Source organism: Rhincodon typus, chromosome 2, assembly GCF_021869965.1.
Source record: "Rhincodon typus isolate 14 chromosome 2, sRhiTyp1.1, whole genome shotgun sequence".
In the NCBI taxonomy this organism is placed as follows: Eukaryota; Metazoa; Chordata; class Chondrichthyes; order Orectolobiformes; family Rhincodontidae; genus Rhincodon; species Rhincodon typus.
Window position 1 is genome coordinate 39,539,883 of NC_063333.1, and position 21,125 is coordinate 39,561,007.

Sequence of the window (21,125 nt, forward strand, 5' to 3'; positions counted from 1 at the left end):
CCTGAGCTTATCCAGCCTTTCTTCATAGCTGAAATACTGTAGTCCAGGAATCATCCTGGTGAATCTCCTCTGTATCTATTTCAGTGCAATCACATCCTTCCTAAAGTGTGGTGACCAGAACTGCACACAGTACTCCAGCTGTGGCCTAACCAAAGTTCTGTATAGTTCCAACATAATCTCCCTATTTTATAATCCATGCCTCATCTGATAAAAGCAAGCATGCCATATGCCTTCTTAACCACCCGATTAACCTGTCCAGCCACCTTCAGGAATCTGTGGATAAGCACCCCAGGATTCCTTTGTTCCTCTGAGCTTTCTACTGTCTTGCAATTCATTGAGTATGCCATTGTTTTGTTATTTCTTCTATATCTTACAGTAATCTAAATAGTTGATGCTGTTCATAAACTTTAAAATGTCCATCTTAACAAAAACCTTGTCTTCGTAGTCTGTATTTGAAGGGCTAATATATACAGAACATTCAGACTAAAATGTACACAATGGAAAATAATGCTGACTGCATCACAAGTCACAAAAAATATTTTGTATCATTGAAGTCTTAAAGTGCACAGAGTTGTTCCAAATTAAAAATCATACATTGTAAAGAGGCCACTGCACCTGTAAAATTACACAACATATCACCTTACCATCTAAAGTGTACAGTCATAAATGAAACTCACAAATTTTAAAGCTTCCAGATGAGATTGTAACCAGAAGAATATAATAAGGAAATATTGGTATCTTACTTCTATACTTGCTGAACAGACAAATCTCCATTTCACAGTGCCAGGATAACTAAATAACCTGTACGTATGGCAGGAAGACAATGGCTCATTTTAGCAATCGTAGTTTTAGTGGAAACATTGAAAAGTGCTGCGATTTTTTTTTACAAGCAGCACGATGAGTTTCTTACTCATATGGTAAGGCAGCAGTAAGTTGCCAATTAAGGGGGATTATTGCTTGTTAAACACCTTGTTGGTGGCCCAACTTACCTCATTAATATTCAATTTTTCAACTAGGCAAACTTGCCAAAGAAGTTAGACATCAAGAAAATTCGATATGGAAATCAGAGTGGATACCTGGTAGATTCAACTTGGTGGTTGCTTCAAAGCACCTTTATGTTTCTTATAACCAACCTGCATCATAGGGCACAACCCACAGCCACCAGATACACACTCCTCATCCACAAACAGTGCCAACCCAACCATCATGGCACCTCTCCAAACAAAAGCAGGCTGCTTAGGAAGCACTGACCCGCATAGCAGGTGCACCGGCTACTAATATTGAAAGGTTGCAACAAGGATATTTTGCACACAGGGACAGTAGCCAGCTCAAGGAATGGCCCAGACTGCATTTCAGGCCTGCTCACTTGCTCTCGTTGTGCTCTCTCACTTAGTGCCTACATACATGCTCATCATATCACCATTCCATGCTGGTTAGCATGTTGACACTTCAGCCAGAACTAAAGCTATCAGCATTGCTTGTCATGCTCATGAGTAGAAATCTGTCCGTGGGATGGAAGGGATGGGACACTTTGGTGGATGGCATGCCAAATTGTCATTCTAACACCTAGAGTTTGTGCAGCTGCCTGCATGGCAAACATGGCACACTGCACATTCAACAAAATAGCCATGTTGGGAAGTGGTGAGGACTTGTCCTCATTCCAGTCAAAGGAGAACACTTGACCAAAAGGGTACATGGATGTTTTAGGGCATAGTGACCAGGCAGGACTTGGTGCTAATGGCATCCATTGCAAATTGCCTCTAGAAAATGGCTGGGACAATGCCCAGGGTGGACAGAAAATGTGTCACTTTTATGGGCAAAATCACGGGGTCCACATTTGCTGGACGCTAGGACATTGAAGGAATAAATACAAGGAACAGCCACTTCCAAACCCCAGCTATATTTAATTTGCAAATATTTAATCGCACATTTGCTATGCCTCTCCATAATGTTGAAATAGCAACAATGACATTGCAAAAGGCCAATGTCGGCTGAAAGCAAACCATTACTCATATGACTTTCAAGAGTCCCATGTGAGCCTCACTTCTTCATCTGTCATGTAAGTTATATGACAGTTTGTACTGAATGTGGTGAGAAGTTGAATATTTGATGTGTTTTTGGAATCGAAAGGGTGTTGGAGCACTGGAGGCACTCCCTTCTTGATAACGTGGTGGTTTCTTAGTTGGTGCAGCATCTTGCCAAGGTGCTGCACATGCTGAATCTAAATGTGCATCCTTCCACCTCTACCCTCTGTCTCCTATGACTAAGCCAGTTCTGTGTCCATCCTGCCAGCTTACTCCTGATACCATGTGACTTCACCTTTTGTACCAGTCTGCCATTAGGGAGCTCGTCAAAGGCTTTACTGAAGTTCATGTAGACATCAACAGTTTTTCCCTCACCAATCATCTTTGTCACCTCCTCAAAAAACCCAGCCTCCCCCACATAAAACCATGCTGTTTATCACTAATCTGCCTCATTGTATGGAAATGAGTGCTCAGTCATCATCTACAGGGCATGATGCTAATGACTCTTCCGCGTTTAAAAAATACTCTTGCCCTTTCTTTCCCACTGTAAATCATTTCCACCAAGTGTCTGGTGCACTGTATGCCCAATTAGCATGTTGGTCACTACTAAAGTATTTGAAGATAGATGTAGTAGGACTCATTTTTCATCTCAGTACCACCCTTTCTGTCCTAATGAAGGGTCCCTGCATTTCCCTCTTTCCCATGGGTGTTCTGTTTCCTATCAGTTTCCCTGTCCCTTTATCATTTTCAGTTGGTTGGAGGAATATGGAAGGACTATCTTCTGGACTAGAGATTTATGGATCAGCTTTTAATCATCAGCTAATGTGGCTACCTGTCTGGCCCTAGTTATTCTCTGTTCTTCTAGCACTCTTATTGGAAACCAAATGGAGTTTTTGGAAATCTTCAATTTGATTTGATTTTTCGTAAGTGACTTTTGACTTCTTCCCACTACAAGAACTTTCAAAAGTTGATTGGAACAAAGAACAAAGATCAATGCAGCACAGGAACAGGTCCTTTCGCCCTCGAAGCCTGCACCGACGCATTTTGCCCTTCTACGCTAAAACTGGAGTTGAAAGTTCGCAATTAAAGTGATGATTGATAATTGGGAGGCTTTCAAAAGTGAGATGACGAGATTTGAGAGACATAATGTTCCTGTTGGAGTGAAAGGCAAGGCTGGTAAAATCAGGGAACAATGGATGAATAAAGATATTGATGTTCTTGTCAAGAATTACAAAAAACATACATTAGATATGGACAGCTGGGATCAAATGAATCTCTTGAAGAGTATAAAGTGTGTAGGGGCATTCTTAAGAGGGAATTTGGGAAGGCAATGAGGTAGTCTTGGCAGATAAGGTTAAGGATAATCCAAAGAGATTTTACAAGTATATTAAGAGCAAAAGAGCAACTAGAACAATGAGTATGACTTTGTGTTGAATCTCAGGAGATGGGAGAGATGTTAAATGAATATTTTACATCTGTTTTTACTGTGGAGAAAGAAATGAAGGCTAGAGAACTCAGGGAAACTCATTGATATTTTGAAAATAGTTCACATTACAGAAGAGGAAGTGCTGGAGGTCTTAAAAAACATATATCTCAGGAACCTGATTGAATATATCCCAGGACTTTATGAAAAGTCACGGAGGAAATTCTGTGGCCCCTAGCAGAAATATTTCTATCATCAGTAACAATGGATGAGGTGCTGAAGGACCTGAGGGTGGCTAATGTTGTGCCTTTATTTAAGAAAGGCTGTAAGGAGAAGCCTGGGAACTATAGACTTGTGAGTCTGATATCGGTGGTAGACAAATTGTTGTAGGTGATTCTGAAAGTTAAGATTTACATGTATTTGGATAGGCAAGGATTGATTAGGGATAGTCAGCATGGTTTTGTGCGAGGGAAATCATGCCTTAAAAACATGATTGAGTTTTTTTTGAGGAAGTGACCAAACCTGAGGAGGGCCAAGCGGTAGATGTTGTTTACTTGGACTTTAGTAAAGCCTTTGATAAGGTTCTGCATGATACACTAATTAATTAGTAAAGTTAGATCACATGGGATTCAAGATGAGCTTGCCAATTGGATACAAAATTGGCTTTACAGAAGGAGACAGAGGATGATGGTGGAGGGTTGTTTTTCAGACTGGAGGCCTGTGACCAACTGTATTCCACAGGAATTGGTACTGGGTCCACCATTGTTTGTCATTTATGAAAATGATTTGGATGACACCAAAATTGGTGGTATAGTGGACAGTGAAAAAGGTTATCATCTTCATCAGTTGGGTCAATGGGCTGAAGAGTGGCAGATGGAGTTTAATTTGGATAAATGCGAGGTACTGTATTTTGTTAAAACAAACAAAGGCAGGACTTACACAATTAATGGGAAGACCATGGATAGTGTTGTAGAACAGAGAAATGTAGGGGTTCAAGTACATAATTCTTTGAAATTTGCATCACAGGGTGGTTAAGAAGGCATTTAGCATGCTTGCCTTCATTGTTCAGAACTTTGAGTACAGGAGTTGGGACATCGTGTTGAGGTTGTACAAGACAGCGGTGAGGCGTCTTCTAGAGTACTGTATGCAGTTCTGTTCGCCCTTTTATAGGAAGGATATTATTAAATTGGAAAACGTTCAGAAAAGATTTACCAGAATATTGCCAGAAATAGAAAGTTTGAGTTATAAAAATAGGCTGGATAGGCTGTTTATTTTTCTCACTTGTTAAATTTTTAATTGTTCAAGTGACAGAATTTTAAAATCCTCACAGGTAACTTTCTTTAAGTCTGCTTGGAAGGTGTTGGCATCGAATGCAGAAACTTCTACACTGTAACAGTGCAGGCTCAAGTCAGCCTTTGGCAGTTTCTTTCAAAATTTGGCATCAAAGTGACAATTTACCCACTCTAAGTCTTTCATCTCATCTATGCATTCAAACTCCGACCACAAATCCCAAATTTCTTACAACTAGACTCCGATCAAGTTTCCCCAAATTTATTACAGTTCAAAAGGGATATGTTAAATTGTTAAGCTCCTGGGTGAGGTGGGATGAACTGGCTCCCCTTCTTTATTCACAACACTCTTAGTCGGTCATAACAAAAATTAGAAATGATCTCCTCCTTTGTTCTTACCTTTCTCACAAACCAAATGAATTTATGTTTTAAAAGGAGCCAATTTAACAAGGCTTTGAGTTGACAAAAGAGGGAGCTTATTAATTATTAAATGTGAGAAAAAAATAACACAACACACATTCACACAGTTTAGAAATGAGAAGGGAGTCCAAGAAACAGAAAAAGAAGATATAAGATAAATGTTCTTTTGGCTAAGAGTCAGTCTTGTTGAGTTTCACAGAAGGTTTCTCTCTGCAAGGTCTAGTGTGATCTCTTGTCACATGTTACCAAACTTACCTTTTTAATATCCTACCTTGCCTCTCACCTGATTCTAGCTCTATTCTGCCACCTGCCATTCCTGGAAGAATTCATCACTCACTAGATATCTGCCGAAAGACTGGCATTGTTAGTGCTGGCACCATCTTTAAAAGGCAGGTGTGCACCCAGACTAGCAGTGGCATTCCAAAGCTGCCCTGCTTGTTGAAGAACAGTAGTTCTAGAGATGTCTGAACATCAATGGCAGTGTCCTGGAGGATGGGCTGGTGCAGAGAAGGGCTGTCTTCCCAAAGCACCAACAAAGGACATTAAGCCACCAGAATTTGGCATCTGCTCTGGGTCATGACCCTGGTCAGGGCAATATCTTCAGTCCAGAGGAACAACCATCATTGCTACAACAAAGTTAAAGACCTTCTCTGCTTCAGAAGGGTAAGTGCCACACTTCTCTCCCTGCTACAATGGCAGGGGATGAGCCTTGAGGGAGGTGGGTGCAGTAACCTTTGGCAAGGAGGACCCTGAACATATCTTGGCCACCCAGACACAAGTGTCCCTGGTACCACCCATTCAAAGCTCCAAGGTCAAGGGCTCCACTGCTGAGCAGGTTCCCTTCACAACATTCATCATTTTTTTCCCACAGAAGCAGAACTTTAAAATATCTCTGTTAAAAGCATAGTATCATATGAATGTGGAAATACTTGTTTGCTAATTTTATCAAGATTAGTTTCTGAATATCCTACTTATGAACTATTTTTGTAGCCTTCTTCACAATATCATTTAAAATTGTTTTCATCCAACTGTAAATTTATTGGCTGAACCAGACGGATGATCCTACTTTGTGAACAGTCTGTACATTAGTTTCTCAATTTAAACACAAGAACAGAGGAAAATTTTGCAATGACTTGCTGCCAACTCATTATTTCAATTAGCTATAAAGTCATTTACATGAACGAAAATGGGAAAAATAACATTGTGCGGGTACATTTTATTGTAATGAATTATTGCTTGTGCAGGCCAATAGAGTGAATGCAGTTTCTTTAAAGAATCTGTACTTCCAGTTTGATGTGTTTTCATTTGTCATCAAATGCACGAAAGCTGTCTGGACAATCATGTAACTGCCCTTTCGTCCGGCCAGCATGAAGACTTTTTTTGAAAAAAATCAACTAATGGTAGTACTAGCAGTCAATTATTTTTTATCTATAAATCAATGTTTTTTTTTCTACTTGCTCTAAATATAATTGTTACAGAGTACCTGCTGTAATCTTTAAATATCTGCAATGCACCTAGTTTAAAAGATTTTCATATGGTATAGCTTCAATGACTAGCTTAAGGTGACTAATCATGTTATAATTCATATTAGGTACTCTTAAGGCAGAATATTATGTTCCAGGAAAACTCATCCTTCAAGGATGACTCTCAAAAACATATAGCATTGCACGTCGTAACACCTTCTTCAATTACCACGATTAATTATAAAACAAAGGTTGTCAACGGCAAACTGCTAAGCTCTCACTGGATACAATATTTACACAATCAACTGACCCCAGTGAAAAGCACAATGAGTGAATAAATGATAGCCATACTTGTATGTTATTGTGGTAGGTTCAAGAGCATAGTAGTGCACAAAACATAATTTCCATTTACATCATCATATGAACAAAACATTTTTACTACATGTTCAATTTTTTTTAAGAAACTTAAGTAACAATTACTAAAATTAATCATGTGGTGTTTAACACAGTTAAGAAAAATGCTGAAGGGATATATATATACACATATACACGACATATATATACATAAACATTAACAATGCATCTTTTATTTTAATAAAAATGTAATTTCTCTTGTCATCTTATTTTACCACAATTGCCAGAAATCACATGGATTCTCAGAAAAATGATATTTATAACAAAGAACAGCTGGCTTGTGTTTTGTTAACCAGGTTATGCCTAGGGATTAGAATTTCTGTAATTAACCACTTGAGCTTCACTTTCATGGTTTATGACATCATCTAGCTCTCCATTGTGACACATTTCAAGCCAGCTATTATCCCCTAGGTAAACATTATTGACAGGAGATCAGGATTAATTCTTGTTACCAGAGATAATTCAGAATTAATACACACTTTAAAATCAATTTACTACAAGACCACCCATATAACGAACTGTTTAAATACTTAATTTTCTTTCCACTTCTCTCTACAAAAATACTGTACATTATTTAAAATGTGTAAGAATCACTAGGTTTAAAAAAAGTAAAAGATAATATACTGTTATCTGAATAGTAAGCTTTTCTAATCTTTAAATAGGAGGTAAAAGAAGAAAATAATCTTAACTGCTTTATAGTTAAATGTGGCACTCTATTTGCAAGTGGGATCAAAAATGACAGATGTGATATATGTTTTACCTTAATCTGAAGGTCTTCAGAGCTTCCAGTCTGCATGTAGAGTGCAAGGAGCTTTGGCAGAACATTTGCCACAGCAACAGCACGTGCATGCTCTGGAGTGTGTCTTCCTATCTGCCCCAGGGCCCACGCAGACGCTGCCTTAATGTGGTCTTCTGGTTCTTCTGACAGGCAGATAGCCAACTGAGGCACCCCCTGTAGTGTTGATCAGAAGCATGCAGTCTTAGTCAGAGACAGTACATGTGATAGGCTTACACTAATAAGCAATTTTAGAGTGGGAAAAAAACAGTTCTTTATTTCTACACTACACATCTTCCTAATGGGTGAGAGAGCAGTTCAGCACACAGCTGCTCAGTGTATTAGAGCCGGCATTTTTTCAGTTTGACAGAATGTCAAGGACAGTGAAATCCTCAACTTGAAGCTCCATTACCTATATCACCAGTACACTATCTACTGTGCAAAATACACGGAATTTGAGAAGTAATACATCTTAAGAGAAGTCGCAGTGCATCTCAAACCATGACTTGCAACAATTAAATGACACATCTAAACATTTATTTTGTTCAGTTATGAATAAAAGAATGAATTATTTTTTTCTGAAATGTTGTTTCCATGTATAAAACCAGATCAAAGACACATTTGTTTCTGACACTAAAATGAAAAGAATTATTTTAATAATGAATAAAACAATTATATTTTATTGAAAACATGCTGCTGTAGAAAGATAATTGGGATATATATATGCTTAGGGCATCTCACCAGTTTTTTGTCTAACATTACAGTGTGACCTTTCCATTTTGGCAGCCCTGATGGTCTAAAGTGCCATATTGATCAAAGTCACTACTGGAGGAAAATGGTGATTTTTTTTATTTTAGCCTTAAATTATATCATTTTTAAATCAAAATTAATTATGATTGACAACAATAGTATTGTAAAAATGATTATATTTTCATATATGTTATGAGAATTTTGTTTTAATGAAACTATTGCTAATGTAACTTTAAATGGTCTTCAAAACATTTTTGTCTAAAACTCTAACTGCAGGGCTTAACATTCTAATTTAAAACTACAATCGACTTTTACCTATCAATCACTAAACTAGATTTAGATTGTAACAGTAATAATTAACTCAAAAACAGAACTGTATTCATTTTGTGCTGAAATAATTAGTGGCAAGATGAAGATCTATATGCACACAAGATCCACCACTGCTTCATGTTGAGACATAGATTAATAGTTCCATCTGTTTAATAGAATTACATGATTACTTCAGTAGTATTTTCTCAATTGTCTACAATAGTAGATCTTAATCTTTTCAGTTTTTTCCCTAATTGTACAGATTTTATAGGATGCCAAGTCCAATTTGTGTATCTAATCAGAGTTCATTTTGACAACTCATTTTATTGGATTGGATTGCGAGTAATGACATGTCTAACAGACTAGTTCAAGTTTTATTAATACTTCACTTAATGCAGCAAGTATTCTTGAAATTATACATGTAAAACAAGAACAAAAATTTCTTTGCTAAGGTCGGTCACATTTGTGGAAGTCCATTATGTGAAATTCCAAATTGATTTTGGAAAGAGTGGAAATAAAAAGATTGCGTGATATTTGAAGCTGCCTGCCATTGTTTGAATTTATTTTGTTAGTTCTGAGCTGAACCAGTCTGATTAACAGCAGAGTACTTTCGACAAAAATGAAATGAGTAAAGTAATTTCATCCTGTTTAAAGCGTGGACTATTTTCAAATTGGCATTAACTATGTTGTGAATTACTACAGCCTGAAAAAAATGGTATTTGTGACTAACAGCTTGAATGAAAATTAGGTGTAAAAAGTAATTAATTATAGGTAAAGAAATTTATTTTACTTGCCAAGAGCTAAATTGCACAGTGTACTTTCAAATTATCTTTTCATTTATGGCGCCTTGTACAAATCCAGCACAGACTGATGGGATGAATGTTGTCAACTCCGACAGCTCTAAAGTTCCTAAATGAAATCACACTTTCTAGTGGGTGCTGATCTACATCACAAAACAACAGACTCACTCAGAGAGGCCCCAAGAATGTCTGGGTTAGTACAGAGAAAAATTCACACTGGTGCAAAAGGGTCTAACCTTCTGAGGGTCAGAGATTAAAATACATTGTTAGGAAGTGTAAAAGGATTTGTGTTGACCATTTCGTCATTCTTTACTTCGTAGTGCTTAATGCTGACACCAGAGTCTAGGTTTATGAATTAGCATGATTTAACTGCTGGTGTTCATCCATTTGTATAAATAGAATGAATGCTAACAGTACAATTACATTGGTTAAAAACTGTAGACTAGTGCATCAAAAATGGAAGAAGTTTTATTTTTCACCATTGACACCATCTAGTCAAGCCTAAATCAGCTCTAAAAACAATATCAATAACTAATAAGTTATTTTATTAAGAATTTATTGAAGGTTGTTTGATTGAAATGCCATCTCATTACGTACAGATATGTTTGCACCCATGATGCAATATCTGTTTGATCTTGTCTGGGCTGTCAATAAAAACTGGACGAGTAGAGGTAAGATACAAATACACGGTGGAGAGAGGAAAGGAGAGAGAAGATGACTGAGATAAAATCTCTTTCTAGTAATGAAGACATATTTCTAAAATAGTAGCAAGCATTTACACATACGCTGCACCTTGATCAGGCAATGAGACCTGGATCTTTAGTCAGGTGAAGCAATAATACTGGGGGTGGGGTAGATAGGGGTATAATTAAGTATCACATCACAACACTCTAGCAAGAAACCTTGAAGACTACTGTGTCAAATTTTGTTCACAGCACAAATTACCATGATTAATGTATTTAAATTAAAGGTCATAATTGAGATTTACTTTGACACATTCTGCATTAAATTAAAACAAAATAAACCTCCTTCTTCCTGAAACAGAAATAAATGAAATGAGTATTGTAGAATTTACATCTGCAACCTCAATTCCTCTGGGAGTATTAACCAACAAATCAATATACCACTGCACTCCAATATGTTTTGCAGCTAGATTAATTTATAGTCCTTTTTCTAGGGCATCATTGTAATGGTAATACACAGATAATGAACCAGGCTCTAACCTTGGAGACAATCACTGCCATTGCCAGGTTCTCCGAGTGAGCCGCCACATAACCAAGCATCATAATACCAGGCAGTCTGACATTGCTTTTGGAATCACCGATATAATCAATGACAGCAGCCACACCTCCTGTATTAACAATAAGCTGAGACAGCTAGTAGAGGAAAAATAACAAGGTGGTTAGTCAGATTTTATCAATAAAACAAGAAAATATCATTTGAAACAACTGATGTCATCTGTTAGTGTACATACATTATTGTTAAAAGAATATTGCATTGTTTCTATTAGTCTATTGACATTCTAAACTCTACTGTTTTTCTCTGCTGTGAAGTAAGACTTGTGCCTCCTTATTGTTATCTGACCAGAAGAAAATATTGTTAACAGCTAATTAAATGATCCACTTGTGTGATCGAACATGGATCACCAACGGTAAGTATAAAATGGGAGGGAGTTTATTTATTACCTCTACCAACTTTCTTGATTCTAATGTAATTGTAACAAGATATTAATCAAAATCAGTTGATTACTTCAATTTTGTGCCATACATTTCAGACTACAATCATTATTCATAGGACATCTTTACATTTGCGATCACTTGAAGAATATGTAAATTTATAATAATCTTGATATAATTAGGTAGCAAAACAGCCCATCAGTAAATAAAAGATAATATTTAAAATCAATCCTATCTATTCAAATGTTTACTAGTTATATGCCATCATAAATCATTTTTCAGTTTGATTGTGACAACATTTTCAGATTATCCAGAATTTTAATTTCCTTTTGATTTGTTTTAAGGATTTTTTTTTTTTAAAAGTGAGACCAGTTAGCTACAGTTAACAGATATTTTAGGGAACAAAATAATGGGAGAATCAGAAGTTATAGACTGGGTCATGAAAAAGATAATTGGAACTAAAACTAGAAGTTTCCATGTGTAACTGCAGATGGTGTCTTTTGATATGATTCATGATATATTTCAGAAAATTAATCACATCCTTCCCTACTCGATCCCAACAATAAGAAACCTGAAAATCACTGTACTGTTGAAAGGCAACCAACCTGAAACTTTAGGGTTGAATCTTACATTTTTTTTGTCAGTTTCACACAGGGCTTCTCGATTTTAGGCCTAATAGGATTTCTTGCGCTATCATTCCAAACTAACCCTCATTAACTACCTACTCTTGCCCCCATGTCACCCCTCGTATCCGACACTAGCCCGAATATATCAAACACTGCACTCAGAAGCACTTAGCTTCCAGAACAGACCGGCATCCCTGGTGATGGCATCATCTTTGAAAAGGCTGTAGTGTCCCCAGACAAGCACACAAGTCTGGAGTTGCCCTGCATTGTTTGTAACATTTGCCCAAGATGTGGCAGATAAAGGAAAACTGACATCTTACTTTACAGACAGGCACCTAGAGATCTGGTGGATGGGGTGGTCTAGAGGAGAGACATTCTCTTTCCCCAAGACAGAAAGAGGAGGCTATGCCATCTGATCCTGCCAGCCCAGTCTGAGATTCTCACCTGGATCATTGCAGGAATGCCAGCAGTGTAGGAAGAAAGTCAATTACCTTCTCCGATCAGCCAGAGTAAGTGCCACCATCTTCTCTCTGCTACTCTACCCACCTGTCCCCAAGGCTCATACACTGTTCCTGTCACTATTAAATGCAATATTTTTTTCTCACTTGCTCTCACACACCCCATCCCCCTGCCCTCTTAACCCTTCTCTCTGCTGCCTACTCCCTCACTCAGGACACTTCACCAAAGCTTACATTCATCTCACTCAATGTCTCCCCTTCTCTCATTCCAGGAGAAAATGGCATATAATATGGCAGAAAAGAGCCAATACAGGCAGTGGGCTGTCTAACATTTGGTTCCTTGTTCCCTATAGGAGAGGACCCCTACCGTGACATGACCAAGCTGCGGAACATCTACGTTCCATCAGTAATAATGACCATGTTCCGGTTGCCTGCTACTTCAACACACCACCGGGTTCCCTGGCCAACATCTCTGTCTCAGGCTTGCAGGCGTGCTGCAGCAAAGCTCAGCACAAGCTGGAGGAACTACGCCTCATTTTCCGTTTGGGGACCCTGCAGCCTTCAGAAATCAATATCAAGTTCAATCATTTTAGGGCCTGATCACCTTCTCCCATGACCTTACCTCAATCCCCACACACCAGGCCTTGTCATCACTGGCTACCACAAACAACCCATTGTCAGCCACTAATAGTTCCCATCAGCAGCTATTTATTCTCACAGGCTGACTTTTACCCATTCCTTTGTCTGCCCAATTGTTTTTCTCTCTCTGAGCTCCATCTCCACCTATTGTTTACTCCACACCCATTCCCCCAACCCCATCTTCAGCACATATGCCAACCTTTTCCTCGTTCAAGTCAAGGATCACTGGACCCAAAATGTTAAGTCTGCTTTCTCTCCACAGATGCTGCCAGACCTGCTGAGTTTTTCCAGCAATTTATGTTTTGTTTCTGATTTTCAGCATGTGCAATTCTTTTCCCTTTTTCATGACTAGCTTCCTGACTTTATGTCTGTGCTGAATGGCAAGGCAGGACAGAAGCAATGTGAGCCTGGTAGCTCTGGTCAAGAGTGACAAGCGCAAAAAGAAGACAAGGCAATACAAGGATGCTGTGAGCATTCAGGTGGGCTTATGGTGTGTAAGGGCTAAGAGAGCAGCCTGGTCCAGTCAGTCAGCTGGATGCTGGCCCTGTGAGCAGTATCGTTGCAGCAGCCTTTCAATATGTTAGGTGTCAGTGCACCCCTAAAAGTGCAGCTTTAAAGTGCAGAAGGAAGCTTGGGTGTTGCACAGCTGGTGCTCTGGAGTATACCCTGAAATGTGGTTGCCAGAGGTCCAAAAAGGAGTCCGAGGGCAAATGGAAAGCTAGAAATGCCAGGTATTTGCTCTGACTTTCATGTTGGGAATTCCGAGTGTCCAGTTTCCTTATGGTGGGTTGGAAGATAGGAAGCTGCGTATTAGTAAGCTGAGATGTGCAGTCAATGAAGTCGATAACAAGCAATAACTACTATTAATAGGCAGTTCACCACTGCCTGGCTAGAACCTCAATTTGATGTCCGCAACTCCAGTGGAAAATGCAGCTAGTTGCTGCTGATAACTGAGACATGCCTTGCTAGACTCTTCACACAATTCTCCCAGATCTCTCGCCATAGCTCACATTGTTCAGGGCCCTATAAGACTCCCCCTTAACTATTTTTTCTATCCACAGTTGTTTAAATTAGTGGAATGTTTTCATCATTTTCTGTTCTATTTATAAAGAGAAATTTGGATTATCTATGTAATAAATCTACAGAAAGTACAATAAAGAAAGATAATTAAATACAGTATCATGCAAAACAAAAGCACTGTACACCAGTCAGCACCATCACTGAATCTTCTTGTCAGGCACAATAACTTTGGCAAAATTTCATTCACAAGCATAACCTGTTTCCAGTGAACCTCTGCCAAGATAATGGTTAAAGGGTGGGAGATTCCCTGAGGAAATTCCTAGCATATATAATTGGTTAAACATTAGTAGTAGTGGTGAGATAATGAAACAAAGCTGGATTGTCAGTTTCAGAGCATAATGTAAACTACCATATGATTACTCTGAACATGGACCATAAAAGTCTCCTCATATTATGTTTTCTCACTTGTTCATGGGATCTGAGCGTCACTGGCCAGACCTGCATTTAAATGTCTATCACTAGGAGTCAACCACATTATTTTGGGTCTAGGGACTCATGTAGCCAAACCAGGTAAGGATGGCAATCCCCTTCCCTAAAGGACATGGTTTAGGCTTGTAATCTTAATAAAATTATTTTATTGTGCTGTAGGATTTGTATATTTCTTAACAATCTGGTAAGATAGTTCACTGAATTTTACTAAAATTTGGCTCAGTTATCTCCCTCAATTCTCTACTGCTCACTTTATTGTGTATGCATGATGCTGTAGCCTGCTATTGTGCACTCACCAGCAGCCAAGTACTTGCTGCTACTGGAACATTCCAGAATTCGCAGTGCTGGAGCCATGTTTAAAGTCCAGCTGTCATCCAGGTCAAACATTCCAGCCAGCAATAGCCTTTCACAACAAATGGAGTTGGGGGAAACAAAATGGAAAAGCTTCTGAGGACACACAGCTGATACTTCATTGGAAATAATCATCACCTGTGTCAACTGTCACTGTAACTGCTACTACAAGAATGAAACTACAGAGGCTGCTTGTCCTTATCGTTTGTTAACAGCCTCATTAACTGCGAATATCACTTCATTAATATGCAGCATCCAAACTATTGCCTGCCATGAGGAAAACAGATGTTAAGAATTTGCAACTTGAAAATCAGAACGGTTATCAGGTGAGCTCAGCTCACCACTTGCTCCATCTATACTTCTCGCTGCCTCGGGAAGGCAGCCAACATAATCAAAGACCCCATCCACCCTGGTTATAACATCTTTCAACCTCTTCCGTCGGGCAGAAGATACAAAAGCTTAAACACACATACCATCAGATTCAAGAACAGCTTCTTCCCCACTGTTATTAGACTTCTGAATGGACCTCTCAAATTTTAAATTTAATGCTGATCTCGCTTTTTGTGCATCTTCTCTGCAGCCATAACATTGTATTCCTCGGTCTGTTCTACCACCCTTATGCACTTTGCACAGTATGATCTGCCTGTACTGCAAGCAAAACAAAACTTTTCACTGTACCTAGATACATGTGACAATAATAATAAATCAAATCAAATCTCGGTTGCCAACCATGGACACCCTGCATCTATATTTCAGGGCACATGCAATGGGCTGGAACTGCAAGTCTTCCTGTCCATGGACTATACATATGGCTAAAAAGTGATGAAAAATTCTGTGTTCTCTGTAGCTTTTACACTGTATTCTTTCCAATTAACACTAGGACAGTTGGAATTCCCTACTATTACCTTTTTGATGCACATTTCAGCAAATTAACTATATATTTTCCCCTGACCGTGGATTGAAAGCATACTTCCAGCAGTGTAAGTGCCTGGTTTTTGTTCCTCAGTTCAACAATATGACTTCCTTTGGTGGTCCTTAATGTAAAGGACTTTGGTTAGGCCATAGCTGGAGTACTGGGTGCAATTCTGGACACCACAATATGGGAAGAATGTGATTGCATTGATGGGGGTGCAGATGAGATTCACCAGGATGTTGCCTAGAATGGATTATTTTAGCCATGAAGAGAGGCTGGATAAGCTTGGGTAGTTTTCATTGGAGCAGAAAGGGTTGAAGGAGGATCTGATAAAGGTCTATAAAATTATGAGGGGCATAGACAGGGTAGACAGTAAGCAGCTTTTCCACTCAGTTGAAGGGTCAAGATCAAGGGAGCACATATTTAAAGAGAAAGGCAGGAGGTTTAGAAGGGATTTGAGGAAAAATATTTTCACCCAGATGGTGGAGGCGGTCTGGAACACACTGCCTAAGAGGATAGTTGAGGTGGGTAACCTCATAACCTTTAAAAAGTATTTGGATGAACATTTCAAGTGTAATACATTCAAGGCTATGGGGCTAATATGGAAAAGTCAGACCAGTGTAGGCAGAAATGTATTTTAAGTGATATAGAATCGGTCAGCCGAATGGGTCCTTCTGTACAGAATGATTGTATGGCATCCCTCCTGTTTCTCTGGTAGCTTCTTTAACTAATATTGCAATTACCCTTCCCTTTTAATCCCTTCCTCTATGCTACTGAAAAACCCTTAAAAAAGGAGTGTTCAGGTGCTATTCCTGCACTCCAAAAAGGACTATTCCAGCAAAAGCTCTGATATTGTTCTTCTAAATGTGCACATGTCTTCAGCTCATTTGCCTTATTCACTAGACTCGTTGCGTTGAAGTATATATTACTAATCACGGAACAACTCTTTCTTTTCTAGCCTTTGTTTCTTCAACTTTCCATTGTAGCTTACTAATTTTCTGCCTTCAATTTCCAGTTTTGCTCGTCTTCTTTTTGAATCTATATTCAGATTTATCATGGACAGAGTCTATCCCATCTGAATTGGATAATGCATATTAAAAGTCCTTTGGTAATACAAAACTTGAGTATTTCTGAACAAAAACAGATATACTTTGCTGAAGCTTTTCGTTTTGCACTCATCAGGACAACTTGCAAGATATATTAATTCACAATATACCAAAGTAAAGGGAAAACCAGCCCATGCTTGAAAAACACCCAACAGTTTCTGACATTATTTAAGAAAGGTGGTAAGGAAAAGCCAGGAACTATAGACCGCTGAGTCTCACGTCAGTGTGGGTAAGTTGTTGGAGGGGATTCTGAGGGACAGGAATTACATGTATTTGGAAAGACAAGGACTGATTAGGAATAGTTAACATGGCTTTGTGTGTGGAAAATGGTGTCTCACTAATTTGATTGAGATTTTTGAAGAAGTGACAAAGAAGACTGATTAAGGCAGAGCAGTGGATGGTGCCTGTATGAATTTCAGCAAGGCTTTCAACAAGGGGCCGCATGGTAGACAGGTTAGCAAGGTTAGATCACGTGGAATACAGGGGCAGCTCGCCAACTGGATTCAAAATTGGTTTGAAGGTAGGAGATAGAGGGTGGTGGTGGAGCATTGTTTTTCGGACTAGAGGCCTGTGACCATTGGTGTGCTGCAAGGATCGGTGCTGGTTCCACTGTTTTTTGTCATTTATATAAATGGTTGGATGTGAATATATGAAATATGGTTAGTAAGTTTGCAGATGACACCAATATTGGTGGTGTAGCAGACAGTGAAGAAGGTTATCTCAGAGTACAATGGGATCTTGATCAGATGGGCCGATGGGCGGAGGAGTGGTAGATGGTGTTTAGTTTAGATAGATGTGAGGTGTTGCATTTTGATAAGGCAAATCAGGGCAGGACATATACACTTAGTGGTACGGTCCAGGGAAGTGTTGCCGAACAAAGAGACCTTGGGGTAGATTCAGAGTTCCATGAAAGTAGAGTTACAGATAGACAGGATAGTGAAGAAGGCTAATGGTACAGTTGCCTTTATTGGTCAGTGTATTGAGTACAAAAGTTGGGACGTCATGTTGCAGCTGTGCAGGACGTTGGTTTGGCGACTTTTAGAATACTACATTCAGTTCTGGTCTCCTTCCTATAGGAAAGATCTTGTTAAACTTGAAAGGGTTCAGAAAAGATTTACAAGGATGTTGCCATGGTTGCAGGGTCTAAGCTATAGAGAGAGGCTGAATGTGCTGGGGCCATTTTCCTTGGAGTGTCGGAGGCTGAGGGATGACCTTATAGAGGTTTATAAAATCATGAGAGGCATGGATAGGGTGAATACCTAAGATCTGTTTCCCAAGGCATAGGTTTAAGGTCAGAGGGCATAGATTTAAAAGGGACCTAAGAGGCAACTTTTTCACGCAGAGAGTGGTGCGTATATGCAATGAGCTGCCAGAGGACGTGGTGGAGGCTGGTACAATTACAACATTTAAAAAGCATCTTGATGGGTACATGAATAGGAAGGGTTTAGAGGGATATGGGCCAAATGCTGGAAAATGGGACTAGATTGGAGTGGCATGGTGGCTCAGTGGTTAGCACTGCTGTCTCACAGCGCCAGGGACCCGGGTTCAATTCCACCCTTGGGTGACTGTCTGTGTGGAGTTTGCACATTCTCCCTGTGTCTGCATGGGTTTCCTCCGGGTGCTCTGGTTTCCTCCCACAGTCCAAAGATGTGCAGGCTAGGTGGATTGGCCATGCTAAATTGCCTGCAGTGTTCAGGGATGTGTAAATTAGGTGGGTTATAGGGGGATTGGTCAGGTTGGGATGCGCCAAGGGTCAGTGTGGACTTGTTGGGCCAAAGGGCCTGTTTCCACACTGTAGGGATTCTATGATATTAATTTAGGATATCTGGTCTGCATGGATAAGTTAGACTGAACGGTCTGTTTCCGTGCTGTATGATTCTACGACTCTAATAGATGCAATTATTCAATTGGACAACGTTTGTTAAATAATTCCAAGTGTGTGAAGAATTATGTTGACAACCAATTTAGGATTGTTAGTTGGGTTCATAGGGTGCTGCACTTGCATGTACTTGAACCCTTTATATTAATACACACGGTGCTATTCTTTGCAGACTGAAAGAATATGCAGACGTACTGCACATGTTTAAACTTAACAAAATAGGTGACAGCTATTTTCTGGTTCACTTTTCAGATCAATGCTGTGACCAGAGTCAACCTGCCTGGGTTAAAATTTAAATAAAGTATGGTTATTAGCAGTCAAACATCGTTAACTGGTGCATTTTTCATGGCAAAGCCTCTAACAATCATATCCATTTGCCAACCAGTTAGCACTCTCCTCTCATATAATATAAATGTTGTGTTCTCTTTATTTTGATATAGTATATAGTATTTAAAACATCTGGAGTGCTGTTTTTAAATACATTGATTGATCCATAGGAACAAGTAGTATCATTGGTCCTTGGAAAGCACAAAGATGGGAGAACCATAATAAATGTTTCTGCCTCCTAGGGGCTCTGCAGTCACCATTTCTATTCCCAGTCAGTTTTATACCAAACGCTTCCACTCTCATGTCAACCATGGTGTAGTTTCTGCTCCTGGCCTACTAGGTTCTTTGTCCCTAATTTCTTGCCACTCTTTACATGCTCCTGGTTTCCTTACTTTCAGCTCCTGCCTCCTCTTATTTCGTGGACTTTGTGCTGAGCTTCCCTAGTCTCCCAGGTGCAGTTCCCGAAATGGGACTATTTGCTTTTCTGCTTTGCAAACAAGCTCCCTACACCTCAATGTCACAGAAGATGAAGTAGTAATTTTTAAGTAAGGATCAGCTAGGCCAAAAATGATAAAAATCTGTTTTACATAATTTAAGCTTGTGCTCTAAAAATATATTTTGATATTGTGTACCTTAGAAACAAATAAATGAAGCTATTATGAACTGCTTATAAATTTTTAAGTGTACAAGTTTAAAATAGTGCAAACTACCACTATGCCCTGTCTACACAGCCCCTATGACAATCTTTCAGCTATTCTGTCGCACTCTTAAAATCAAATGCATTTACCTCAGGAGTGTGCTTGGCAATTTCCCGAATTAGGGTGGCGACATTTTTTTTCACAAATTCATCCGAGTCCTTCAGGCATGTTAAAACAGCAGGAAAAATTTCTGCTTCTACAACCATTTCTGCCAGATCCACTGAATGCTTTGCAATCTGACCAAGAGCCGAAAACACCTGACGCTATAAAAGACAAAAAAGTAGCACAAGAGTTCATAGCTAAAACATTTAAATATGCAAGAACTAACGAACCAAATGACAATTTAAGATAACCTTTGCAATAAATTGAAGAATTTCAGCATTCACTGCATTTTGCTTGAATAGATCGTTAATCCTATCCGATTAATCATAAATAGAACCCCAATACAGATTTATGACCAAATGACTAGAACACAGAATATAGTACAGTACAGGACAGGAACAGACCCTTCGGCCCACCATGTCTGCACTGACCATAATACCATTCCAAACTAATCCCATCTGCTTGCATATGGTTTGTATCCCTTTATTCTCTGCCTATTCATATACCTATCTAAATGTCTCTTAAATGTTGCTATTGTATTGCTTTACCACCTCCCTGGCAGCATGTTCCAGGAAATTACCACCCTCAGTGTAAAAAACACGGCTTGCACATTTCCTTTAAACTTTATCCCTCTCATCTTATACCTACGCCCTATAGTATTTGGTGTTTCCACCCTATCCAATGACCCCTGTAATTTTATACACTATCAGGTCACCCCTTTGTCTCTGACACTGTAGCAAAAACAATCCAAGTTTGTCCAACCTCTCCATACAGCTAATACATCCAATCCAAGTAACATCCTGGTAAACATCTTTTGCACCCTCCCCAAAATCTCCATATCCTTCATATAGTGTGATGACCAGAACTGCACACAGTACTCCAAATGTGGCCTAACTAAAAGTCTTATACAGCTGCAACATGACATGTCAACTTTTATACTCAAAAACTGATGAAGGCAAGCATGTTGTACACATTCTTTATCACCTTATCCACTTGTGTTGCCACTTCCATGGAACTATGGACTTGCACCCCCTGACCCCTCTGTATATCAATGCTCTTAAGGGTCCTGCCATTTACTGTATACTTTCCTCTTGCATCTGACCACCCAAAATGCAAAACCTCATACTTGTCCAGATTAAACTCCATCTGCTATTCATTGTCCAACTTTCAAAAT

At 39.1% G+C, this 21,125-nt stretch overlaps 1 protein-coding gene across 3 annotated transcripts in view; it reads right to left on the reverse strand.

The window, feature by feature from the left end:
- Positions 1 to 21,125, reverse strand: part of spag6 (sperm associated antigen 6) — a 161,421-nt gene that overhangs the window by 44,319 nt on the left and 95,977 nt on the right. For all 3 annotated transcript variants that reach the window (XM_048617961.1, XM_048617967.1, XM_048617952.1), the window contains exons 6-8: positions 19,939 to 20,112; positions 10,891 to 11,043; positions 7,794 to 7,985 (exon numbers count right to left, since the gene is read on the reverse strand). In XM_048617961.1, coding sequence (XP_048473918.1) covers positions 7,794 to 7,985; positions 10,891 to 11,043; positions 19,939 to 20,112 — 519 coding nt within the window. The remainder of the gene's footprint in view (positions 1 to 7,793; positions 7,986 to 10,890; positions 11,044 to 19,938; positions 20,113 to 21,125) is intronic.